The sequence below is a fragment of the Panulirus ornatus genome, chromosome 73 (assembly GCF_036320965.1).
Source record: "Panulirus ornatus isolate Po-2019 chromosome 73, ASM3632096v1, whole genome shotgun sequence".
Lineage (NCBI taxonomy): Eukaryota > Metazoa > Arthropoda > Malacostraca > Decapoda > Palinuridae > Panulirus > Panulirus ornatus.
In genome coordinates, this window is record NC_092296.1 from 16,019,423 (window position 1) to 16,031,922 (window position 12,500).

Consider the following 12,500-nt stretch of genomic DNA (forward strand, 5'->3'; position numbering starts at 1 on the left):
CAACACCCTGCCAGTCCCTCCATCCCTCCCTCCCTCTAGGTACAACACCCACCCAGTCCCTCCCTCCCTCCATCCCTCTAGGTACAACACCCACCCAGTCCCTCCCTCCCTCTAGGTACAACACCCACCCAGTCCCTCCATCCCTCCCTCCCTCTAGGTACAACACCCACCCAGTTCCTCCCTCCCTCCATCCCTCTAGGTACAACACCCAGCCAGTCCCTCCATCCCTCTAGGTACAACACCCATCCAGTCCCTCCATCCCTCCCTCCCTCTAGGTACAACACCCACCCAGTTCCTCCATCCTTCCCTCCCTCTAGGTACAACACCCACCCAGTCCCTCCCTCCCTCTAGGTACAACACCCATCCAGTCCCTCCATCCCTCTCCCTCCCTCTAGGTACAACACCCACCCAGTTCCTCCCTCCCTCCATCCCTCTAGGTACAACACCCAGCCAGTCCCTCCATCCCTCCCTCCCTCTAAGTACAACACCCACCCAGTTCCTCCCTCCCTCCATCCCTCTAGGTACAACACCCAGCCAGTCCCTCCATCCCTCCCTCCCTCTAGGTACAACACCCACCCAGTCCCTCCCTCCCTCTAGGTACAACACCCATCCAGTCCCTCCATCCCTCCCTCCCTCTAGGTACAACACCCACCCAGTTCCTCCCTCCCTCCATCCCTCTAGGTACAACACCCAGCCAGTCCCTCCATCCGTCTAGGTACAACACCCATCCAGTCCCTCCATCCCTCCCTCCCTCTAGGTACAACACCCACCCAGTTCCTCCCTCCCTCCATCCCTCTAGGTACAACACCCAGACAGTCCCTCCATCATGATTATCATCCCCCTCCCTCATTATACCACTCCACGCACCTCTCCTGTCTCTCCCACCTCCTCATAAACCACGGAGGACCCGCCTCATCGTATGAGGTGGAGATGAGCCACGCGCCTCACTATCCACTCACTCCCGACTCTTCCATGAGTCAGTGATGCGTACTTTGGGTGATGAGGTTCCCCTCCCCCTCCCTCCTACCCTCCCCCATCCACTCCTTCCTTCCTCGCCGTTTCCTGCGTGAGCGAGGTAGCGCCTGGAACATCCATTCTCTAGCTGTCGTATGCTCTTGTGGTGATCATTGGTGTAGTTTCCGTGTGACGTAAGTATGCGCATGCGCGCCAGGCACGAAGATGACGTATGGTGTTGACGCGTGTTGACGGTCCAGCTCAAGAAATTGCCATCTTAGATACGAGAGTTTGTAAGATCTGTTGAAGATGATGGTGACCCTTACACTGCCCTGTGTGTGTGACCTCGCAAACCATCATAAGGTAAGGTAAGGTAAGGTAAGGTAAGGTAAGGTACCACTGTACCATCTTCAGTGATCATCACAAGTACGTCCCCGTCCATCACATGTAACGTTGCTGGAAGACGAACAGTTTGGACGTCTTGGCTCTGGTTTATAGCGATGTTTCTGTTTCCTTTTTTGTTGTTTTTTTTTATGTTTGCATGAAACACGGGGTAATTAGCGTCGCTGGGGCAAATGATCCATGATCGTGGGCGAATGAATCATTAACCTGAGGGCGAATTCATTAGCGTTTTTTACGCGATTTATAATGCGTAAGAAGAGGCCATTGTCTGGGTGGGGGGGGGGGGAGGCATGATTTATGGGCTGGGTTTTATTACCTGACCTGGGACGACTTGTGCTATGACCTGTAGGATGAGGTGACCTTTCATCTGACCAGTGATAAAGTTTTGGAGGGTCGTACCTCATGGGGTCGTACCGTCGTGCTCAAGGAGGTCGTGCAGTCGTACTCATAGGTCGCACCGTCGTGTTTCAAGGGGTCGTATCGTCGTGCTCATGGGACTCAACTTCCTTCTCTCTCTCTCTCTCTCTCTCTCTCTCTCTCTCTCTCTCTCTCTCTCTCTCTCTCTCTCTCTCTCTCTCTAAATTACAACCTTCAGAGAAAATCTTGGCACATGTGTTCGTGGAGGAGGAGTTGTGGCCGCGGGAGGAGGAGGAGGTGGTGGTGGGCGGCCACGCGGGGGAGTGGGAGGGTCAGCGTGGCAGGGGCGTGGTGGTCAGGTCATGTGTGGACGCGAGTGTGGCCACGCGCGGGAGTGTGGCCACGCGGGGGAGTGTGGCCACGCGGGGGAGTGGGAGGGTCAACGTGGTGGTGGTGGTGGTCAGGTCATGTGTGGCCACGCGAGTGTGGCCACGCGGGGGAGTGTGGCCATAGTGAGCGGCAGAGGAAAATATTTCGGGGGTGAGGTGGCCACTTTGACGATGGCTGGTGGTGGTGGTGCTGTGTGGGGCGAGGGTTGATGTGTGTGTGTGTGTGTGGCTCCACTGAGAAACTGAGTTACACACACACACACACACACACACACACACACACACACACACACACACACACACAGAGGTGAGGTGTGTCATACGGTAGTCAAGACGTGTCATTATATAGTTATTGTCCGTGAGACACGAGGTGTCATTAAGACGCCCCTGGCAAGTGAGCTGCGGCCCTCCCAAGGGGTTTAACTGGAGAGGAGGAGGAGAGAGAGAGAGAGAGAGAGAGAGAGAGAGAGAGAGAGAGAGAGAGAGAGAGAGAGAGAGAGAGCAGGGCAGGGCCCGGCGAGTGCGTGGAGAGTGTGTGAGAGAGAGGTGGGAGTGAGGGTGGGAGGGTGGCATTCGCCAGGCTCACAGGGCCAACACCAGTGCCAGGCAGTCAGTTGGCCCGGCGAGCCCCAGGCACCCACACACACTCGCGCGCTCTCTCTCCGTCTCACGCATCAGCGTCTCCCGCCGCCTCCCGTCTCGTTCGCGCTCCTCTCCCCTCTCTCCCTCTTTCTCTCTCTCTCCCTCCCTCCCACACACAGGCGCTCCCTGCCGCGGGGAGGCAGCGTGGACGGGAGAACGCGGAAGAAGGAATAGGCCACAAGTACGTACGTGTGGTCAGCGACCTTGAAGGTGTTTTGCTGGTGTGTGCTGGTGTGTGTGTGTGTGTGTGTGTGTGTGTGTGTGAACCACACGTTTTGACCCCTCGTCTGGGGGAGGGGAAACATGTCGCAGTGGGGCCTCGCCCTCATCCGTTACCTAACTACCCCCCCCCCCCCCCCCGCCAGCAGGTATATATACACCTCCCCCCCAACCTGCCCCCCCGGCCCGTCCCCTCCCCCTCCCCCTCCTTTTGAAAAGCACCTGTTTACCCGGATGAATTATTTATCCCGTGATCAATGCAAGAGAAGAAAATAATCCTCTCGTCGAACTGGAGTTAAGCCAGAACTTTTAGACTCATTCGAAGGTTGGAAATGTGTGTCTGTGTGTGTGTGTGTGTGTGTGTGTGTGTGTGTGTGTGTGTGTGTGTGTGTGTGTGTGTGTCTCGCCCCTTCCTGTCATCCCATATATCGTCACAAGTGTACTGGTGGCGGTGAAGACGTTCGCCTGGCGAGGCGCACTCGTGCATGACAGAGTTCGACAGTCAAGTCAGTCATGCAGCGAGTGAGGCCCACCTGAGTGCTGGTGATGGAGTGTGTTGCGAGCAGTTAATGATGGTGATGGTGATGGTGGTGATGGTGATGGTGATGGTGATGGTGGTGATGGTGGTGATGGTGATCTGTGAGAGCAGGCGAAGATCTCCCAGACGTACACCCACCATCTCCACCTGCAGGCGTGACCTGACGGTGGTGATGGGAGAGATCCTTCCCCAGACACACACACACATACCCACCATACCTCGCCACCACACCACACCCTACCACACCTCCACCTCTTGCCCAAGATATAGCTCCTCCCTCCCTCAGGGAAGACATGGCTCCTCCCTCCCTCCTTCAGAAGAGACATGGCTCCTCCCTCCCTCAGGAGAGACATGGCTCCTCCCTCCCTCCTTCAGGAGAGACATGGCTCCTCTCTCCCTCCTTCAGAAGAGACATGGCTCCTCCCTCCCTCAGGAGAGACATGGCTCCTCCCTCCCTCCTTCAGGAGAGACATGGCTCCTCCCTCCCTCAGGAGAGACATGGCTCCTCCCTCCCTCCTTCAGGAGAGACATGGCTCCTCCCTCCCTCAGGAGAGACATAGCTCCTCCTTCCCTCAGGAGAGGCAGTCAGAGGTCATGTCGTAACCCCCCCCCCCTCCTTGCTTCCCCCACCACTCAGTATACTTGACCTTTAACCCTTAACCTCTTCATTGTGCCCGATCTCTTCTTGTTCAGGTCCGGTTTAGAACGCGATTTGAAGAGAAACTTAAGGGTCGTCTTGTCGTCGTTGTGAGCCAGGTTTGGGGACGTGGTTTTGTATTTGGACTCAAGCCATGGGATGAATCTGGTGTGGAGAATGGTCTTGTATCTGAGTGATGGACGTGTGTGTGTGTGTGTGTGTGTGTGTGTGTGTGTGTGTGTGTGTGTGTGTGTGTGTGTGTATGTGCGCGCGCGCGCTCCAGCCCTCGTGATGGTATAACTGATCGTGTTTTTGTTAATTTAAAGAGCTTTGCCGTCTGTGTTGTTTCATTTTGCGATCATGTGAGAAGCATTTTATGGAAGTGTAAGGTAATAAACACCAGGTTCAACGTAGAGTGGGGGGGGGGGGGGGGGCGTGTGTATGTCACTGGAAGCTGTTTCTGTCACCCGTTGGCAGAGACGTTTGAAAGTTTACAGAAACGTTTGAAAGTCTACAGAAACGTCTGAAAGTCAACACTTGGCTTTGAAACGTTTTTTTTTTCAGTGTGGGTGTGTGGGTGTGGGGGTAGGAAAGGTGCGGTATCTGCATGCAGTCCGGTGTGGACTGGTGCAGATGTGTGAAACTTGATATGGGTTGGGACGCTGTGCAGGTCGTTTGAAACGGGACACGTACCGTAACTGGGGACATCCCAGCCGTACTGGGATTTTCCAACCCAGTTGAGAAAAAAGGAAAAAAAAAGTGTGAAATTTTTGTCCAGCTCGTCAGAGTGGTGGTCGTTGTGTTAGAACTGCCGGTTTGAAAGGAAAAGGTGATTGGAGCAGACAAGGAGTAGTTAAGAGATCCGTGGATAGTGGTGGTGTAGTGCATTGTGTTACTACTGCTACTACTGGTACTACGACAGCTGCAGGAACTGGTCGAGGGAGCTGGTCGAACGTGTTGTGGACACGTGGAGCGACCGGTTTGGTGGTCACCCAGTGTGGAGGTAAGTGATGGGGGGGTGTGGGGGAGGGAGGGGGGGGGGTCACCAGTCTCTGGGGTGTTTCTTGTGTGATGAATCTCTTCTGTACGACTACGTGTTGACCGTGAGCACGACCGTACGACTCCTGGACACGGCGGTATGACCCTCGAGCACGACGGTACGACCCTGGGTACGGCGGTACGACCCTTGAGCATGACGGTACGATCGTTGGCTCGTGCCCGAGGTCGACGGAGGTAGAGGCTTTTGGTAGTGGTGATGTGGGGGTCAGGCAGGCTCCGGGCGATGCCGACCCTGATGGGCATCCACGACAGGCCTTTGACCTGACCTCATTCGTGTATTTGACCTCGACGGGAAGACGATTGGCAGTTTGATGTCATCCTCAGCAGATAGATACTGGTGTAATTATGGAAAATGTCAGCCATAAAGGATCGTGAAGGATTGCAAAGTGGTATAAACAGAGGCTTTCTAGTTGGCTTTCCAGTGGGCCACTGAGATCATGTTCTTCAGGTGGGGTGGGGGAGATCTCCTCCGGCATGGGGAAAATGAAGAACTCAAGAACAGTACAGAGTGTCGGACGGACGCAAACTCCTGTCACCTTTCTGTTGAACGCCGTGAAGACCTTAGAGTGATGATGATGTCGGACGACACCTTAACCTACAGGAAAGATGATGATACAACAGCTTCCTCCCTCCCAGAGGGTTGATGGGATGGATCCTGCTGACTTTCAAGACAATGGAGGGAATTGCCATTGGGTGACATCCTTCAAGGATCGCGAGTATGATACTCCTGTATGATAAGATCTTACAAAATAGGCGAAATTGCAGAATTACAAAGTCTTCAGAGATCATTTCACCGCCTGTCGTGACGTAGCAAAGGAATGGAACTAATAGGACCGGCTGAAATCATGTGAGGCTGTGTTCCTCTGAGCGCAGATGGGAGAAGTGTATCATCCTCTACACTTGGAAGATCCATAGAAGGCAAAGTCCCCAACATACACTCGGGATGTGTTTCCCTGCTGGTGGGACAGGTATAGAAGACTCTTAGTAAACCACCTCGAAGCACATGAAGGAATAAACCCCTTCAACGCCCGGGTCACAAGACTCTTCAGACACATCATGAGATGCTCAGTGGAGAAGTTTAACAACGCCTTGACGTGTGATCACCAGCCAGGCTCAAGGTCGTACCATCGTGGTCAAGGGTCGTACTATCATGTCCAAGGGTCGTGTCATCGTGCCCACGAATCGTGCCATCGTGCCCAAGGGTCGTACCATCGTGCCCAAGGGTCGTACCATCGTGCCCAGGGGTGGTCGTACCATCGTGCCCAGGGGTGGTCGTACCGTCGTGCCCAGGGTGGTCGTACCATCGTGGAGGTGGTCCAGCGTGGAGCCAGCCTGACACATTATAGTGACGACCCAACTTGGGAGTTTAAGTCACGCGCCAGACAGCCGACACCATTACAAGCCCGTCATTAAAGTTCATTATGGCCGGAAAGTTGGCCTCTTCCCTCAGGATGTAGGGAACTTGGGGTGTAGGTATATTGGGGTGTAGACAACTTGGGGTGTAGCGAACATAGGATGTTTGTATACTGGGGTATAGTGGTCTTGCGGTATGGTATATGCGAACTTGTCAGGTGTTGGTGTATTGGGGTGTAGAGAACTTGGGGTGTAGGGAACTTGGGGTGATGGTATATTGGTGTGTAGAGAACTTGGGGTGTAGAGAACTTAGGGTGTTGGTATAACAGGGTGTAGAAAGCCTGGGGTGCTGGTATATTGGTGTGAGAAGAACTTAGGGTGTAGGTATGTTGCGGTGTAGAGAACTTAGGGTGTAGGAAACTTAGGGTGTTAGTATGATGGGGTGTAGAGAACTTGGGATATTGGTATGATGGGATGTAGTGAACTTGGGATATTGGTATGATTGGATGTAGAGAACTTGGGATATTGGTATGATTGGATGTAGTGAACTTGGGATATTGGTATGATTGGATGTAGAGAACTTGGGATATTGGTATGATTGGATGTAGAGAACTTGGGATATTGGTATGATTGGATGTAGAGAACTTGGGATATTGGTATGATTGGAAGTAGAGAACTTGGGATATTGGTATGATTGGATGTAGAGAACTTGGGATATTGGTATGATTGGATGTAGTGAACTTGGGATATTGGTATGATTGGATGTAGAGAACTTGGGATATTGGTATGATTGGAAGTAGAGAACTTGGGATATTGGTATGATTGGATGTAGAGAACTTGGGATATTGGTATGATTGGATGTAGAGAACTTGGGATATTGGTATGATTGGATGTAGTGAACTTGGGATATTGGTATGATGGGATGTAGAGAACTTGGGATATTGGTATGATGGGATGTAGTGAACTTGGGATATTGGTATGATGGGATGTAGTGAACTTGGGATATTGGTATGATTGGATGTAGAGAACTTGGGATATTGGTATGATGGGATGTAGAGAACTTGGGATATTGGTATGATGGGGTGTAGTGAACTTGGGATATTGGTATGATGGGATGTAGAGAACTTGGGATATTGGTATGATGGGGTGTAGTGAACTTGGGATATTGGTATGATGGGGTGTAGTGAACTTGGGATATTGGTATGATGGGGTGTAGTGAACTTGGGATATTGGTATGATGGGGTGTAGTGAACCTGGGATATTGGTATGATGGGATGTAGTGAACCTGGGATATTGGTATGATGGGATGTAGTGAACCTGGGATATTGGTATGATGGGATGTAGAGAACTTGGGATATTGGTATGATGGGATGTAGAGAACTTGGGATATTGGTATGATGGGATGTAGTGAACTTGGGATATTGGTATGATGGGATGTAGAGAACTTGGGATATTGGTATGATGGGATGTAGTGAACTTGGGATATTGGTATGATGGGGATGTAGTGAACTTGGGATATTGGTATGATGGGGTGTAGTGAACTTGGGATATTGGTATGATGGGGTGTAGTGCACCTGGGATATTGGTATGATGGGATGTAGTGAACCTGGGATATTGGTATGATGGGATGTAGTGAACCTGGGATATTGGTATGATGGGGTGTAGTGAACCTGGGATATTGGTATGATGGGATGTAGTGAACTTGGGATATTGGTATGATGGGGTGTAGTGAACTTGGGATATTGGTATGATGGGGTGTAGTGAATTTGGGATATTGGTATGATGGGATGTAGAGAACTTGGGATATTGGTATGATGGGATGTAGAGAACTTGGGATATTGGTATGATGGGGTGTAGTGAACTTGGGATATTGGTATGATGGGATGTAGAGAACTTGGGATATTGGTATGATGGGGTGTAGTGAACTTGGGATATTGGTATGATGGGATGTAGAGAACTTGGGATATTGGTATGATGGGGTGTAGTGAACTTGGGATATTGGTATGATGGGGTGTAGTGAACTTGGGATATTGGCATGATGGGATGTAGTGAACTTGGGATATTGGTATGATGGGGTGTAGTGAACTTGGGATATTGGTATGATGGGGTGTAGTGAACTTGGGATATTGGTATGATGGGGTGTAGTGAACTTGGGATATTGGTATGATGGGGTGTAGTGAACTTGGGATATTGGTATGATGGGATGTAGTGAACTTGGGATATTGGTATGATGGGGTGTAGTGAACTTGGGATATTGGTATGATGGGATGTAGAGAACTTGGGATATTGGTATGATTGGATGTAGTGAACTTGGGATATTGGTATGATGGGGTGTAGTGAACTTGGGATATTGGTATGATGGGGTGTAGTGAACTTGGGATATTGGTATGATGGGGTGTAGTGCACCTGGGATATTGGTATGATGGGATGTAGAGAACTTGGGATATTGGTATGATTGGATGTAGTGAACTTGGGATATTGGTATGATGGGATGTAGTGAACTTGGGATATTGGTATGATGGGATGTAGAGAACTTGGGATATTGGTATGATGGGATGTAGAGAACTTGGGATATTGGTATGATTGGATGTAGTGAACTTGGGATATTGGTATGATGGGGTGTAGTGAACTTGGGATATTGGTATGATGGGGTGTAGTGAACCTGGGATATGCGACCTTGTCAGGTGTTGGTATATTGGGATATGTCGGCAACTTTGGGATGTTAATCGTTTTTATTGTCCATTCTCTAGTCCCATCACCCACTCACTCTCCCCATTCCCGACTCAACCTATCCTCACTGACTCATTCATCGACACGGCCTCCACCATTCCTCCCCCCCCCTCACCCCCCCCACTGTAGATCACCCACTTAATGAGTCAGTGAGACTAGGTTGTGTCTAGGGTGGAAGAATGAGTGGGTAATGGGTCAGAGGTGAGTCACTGAGGCTAGGATGAGTCGGGAGTTAGCCATTAGGTACTGGTTGGGGGGGGGGGGGGTCCAGGGAGGCATCCTGTTAAACAGGGAAGATGTGAGTTGGGGAAGTGTTTGTGGAGTGATGAGTAAGATGGATGAGTAGGTAGTTGTTGAGTGATGAGTAAGATGGATGAGTAGGTAGTTGTTGAGTGATGAGTAAGATGGATGAGTAGGTAGTTGTTGAGTGATGAGTAAGATGGATGAGTAGGTAGTTGTTGAGTGATGAGTAAGATGGATGAGTAAGTAGTTATTGAGTGATGAGTAAGATGGGTGTGAGTGAGTCATCTGTAAGTTGATGATATGATCTGATAATTTAATGATGAGTTTACCTCGATTATGATGGCAATAAAGTGCTGTGATAAGTGTGAGAGTTACTTACTTATAAGTACTTATGGCGAGGCACTCGCCTGAAAGTAGAGACAGCGCGTAGTGGTCACCACACGCAAATACAGAGTTAGAGAAAAACGAAAATACAGAGTTAGAGAAAACGGGATGTGGGGTACCGGAGAAAAGAATGAGGTCATGGGGATGGATGAGTGAGTGGGGGAGGTGGTCTGGTGTGAGTAAATGAGTGAGGAGACGAGAGCTGCTCTGGACATGATCATAGAGCACCTTGTCAACTCCTGTCAGAGCGATATAGAGCCGGCCGGCTGGTCAGCAGAGGGTAGAGCTGCTCTTGGATTTCGAGATCCCGAATGAGGATGTGGGAAGGGCTCTGGGAGGGACAGAACCACCCCCCCCCCACCCACCCAACCCTCCCCATGTGAGAGAGCTCGCCTCTCTCTCTCTTTCTCTCTCTCTCTCTCTCTCTCTCTCTCTCTCTCTCTCTCTCTCTCTCTCTCTCTCCGGTCAGAACCGCCATATAGCCCCCTGGTTTTGAGAGAGAGAGAGAGAGAGAGAGAGAGGATGAGGTGGGGTTCTCGACCATCCTATCATCCATCAATACATGCAGCGTGGTGTTTACATTGTAATCTCCGGGTCCTCACGCCTGAGGGTGTGTTGTGTCTCTTTAATAAGGAGGAGCACACACTGTGCCCAGCCTCCAGCACACACTGTGCCCAGCCTCCAGCACACACTGTGCCCAGCCTCCAGCACACACTGTGCCCAGCCTCCAGCACACACTGTGCCCAGCCTCCAGCACACACTGTGCCCAGCCTCCAGCACACACTGTGCCCAGCCTCCAGCACACACTGTGCCCAGCCTCCAGCACACACTGTGCCAGCCTCCAGCACACACTGTGCCCAGCCTCCAGCACACACTGTGTCCAGCCTCCAGCACACACTGTGCCCAGCCTCCAGCACACGCTGTGCCCAGCCTCCAGCACACACTGTGCCCAGCCTCCAGCACACACTGTGCCCAGCCTCCAGCACACACTGTGCCCAGCCTCCAGCACACACTGTGCCCAGCCTCCAGCACACGGTGTGCCCAGCCTCCAGCACACACTGTGCCCAGCCTCCAGCACACACTGTGCCCAGCCTCCAGCACACACTGTGCCCAGCCTCCAGCACACACTGTGCCCAGCCTCCAGCACACACTGTGCCCAGCCTCCAGCACACACTGTGCCCAGCCTCCAGCACACACTGTGCCCAGCCTCCAGCACACACTGTGCCCAGCCTCCAGCACACACTGTGCCCAGCCTCCAGCACACACTGTGCCCAGCCTCCAGCACACGCTGTGCCCAGCCTCCAGCACACACTGTGCCCAGCCTCCAGCACACACTGTGCCCAGCCTCCAGCACACGGTGTGCCCAGCCTCCAGCACACACTGTGCCCAGCCTCCAGCACACACTGTGTCCAGCCTCCAGCACACACTGTGCCCAGCCTCCAGCACACGCTGTGCCCAGCCTCCAGCACACACTGTGCCCAGCCTCCAGCACACACTGTGCCCAGCCTCCAGCACACGGTGTGCCCAGCCTCCAGCACACACTGTGCCCAGCCTCCAGCACACACTGTGTCCAGCCTCCAGCACACACTGTGCCCAGCCTCCAGCACACGCTGTGCCCAGCCTCCAGCACACACTGTGCCCAGCCTCCAGCACACACTGTGCCCAGCCTCCAGCACACACTGTGCCCAGCCTCCAGCACACGGTGTGCCCAGCCTCCAGCACACATTGTGCCCAGCCTCCAGCACACACTGTGTCCAGCCTCCAGCACACACTGTGCCCAGCCTCCAGCACACGCTGTGCCCAGCCTCCAGCACACACTGTGCCCAGCCTCCAGCACACACTGTGCCCAGCCTCCAGCACACGGTGTGCCCAGCCTCCAGCACACACTGTGCCCAGCCTCCAGCACACACTGTGTCCAGCCTCCAGCACACACTGTGCCCAGCCTCCAGCACACGGTGTGCCCAGCCTCCAGCACACACTGTGCCCAGCCTCCAGCACACACTGTGTCCAGCCTCCAGCACACACTGTGCCCAGCCTCCAGCACACGCTGTGCCCAGCCTCCAGCACACACTGTGCCCAGCCTCCAGCACACACTGTGCCCAGCCTCCCGCCTCCTGTATACCCTTACCTCACCTTCCCTCCCTCCCTCCAGGTTTGCCTCAGCCCCTCACTGCTGCTCTGCCGCCGCCCCTAGGTGAGAGAGAGAGAGAGAGAGAGAGAGAGAGAGAGAGAGAGAGAGAGAGAGAGAGAGAGAGAGAGAGAGAGAGAGGTTGTGAGATACAAGGTTTGAACCCTGGCCTGCTCCGGGCTGACGGTAACTGCCCCTCGTACTCACACGTGCTCCAGCTGTGGTTAGGTCGTTCATGTGTCATGATGATCATGATCAAGGTTTATTGGGTAACAATGTTCCCGGAGGCTCAGACTACAGACAATATATATATCTATATATATATATATATATATATATATATATATATATATATATATATATATATATATATATATAACCAAAGTGTATATGAACGCGCACCTTCATACAACATACAAACCTCCAACAGCCAGGATAAGGATATTTCTGTTAGACTTAAGCAAC

The 12,500-nt window shown here is 52.4% G+C and overlaps 2 protein-coding genes across 7 annotated transcripts in view; both read left to right on the forward strand.

Annotated features, from left to right (window-relative positions):
* The window catches only part of LOC139748292 (ionotropic receptor 21a-like), a 111,108-nt gene extending 106,773 nt beyond the window's left edge, over positions 1 to 4,335 (forward strand). The window contains exon 6 of the mRNA XM_071661279.1: positions 4,195 to 4,335. Within this exon, the coding sequence (XP_071517380.1) occupies positions 4,195 to 4,335 (141 nt within the window). The remainder of the gene's footprint in view (positions 1 to 4,194) is intronic.
* LOC139748197 (uncharacterized) overlaps positions 1 to 12,500 on the forward strand; it is a 588,267-nt gene that overhangs the window by 60,270 nt on the left and 515,497 nt on the right. Inside the window, exons 1-2 of one of the 6 annotated variants that reach the window (XM_071661017.1) lie at positions 2,689 to 2,929; positions 4,925 to 5,141. The exons of 3 other annotated variants lie outside the window; for them this stretch is intronic. The gene's annotated coding sequence lies outside the window, so the exon portion shown is untranslated. Of the gene's footprint in view, positions 1 to 2,688; positions 2,930 to 4,916; positions 5,142 to 12,500 lie in introns of those variants that run through there. 2 more of the 6 variants (XM_071661018.1, XM_071661019.1) reach the window with 2 other exon arrangements.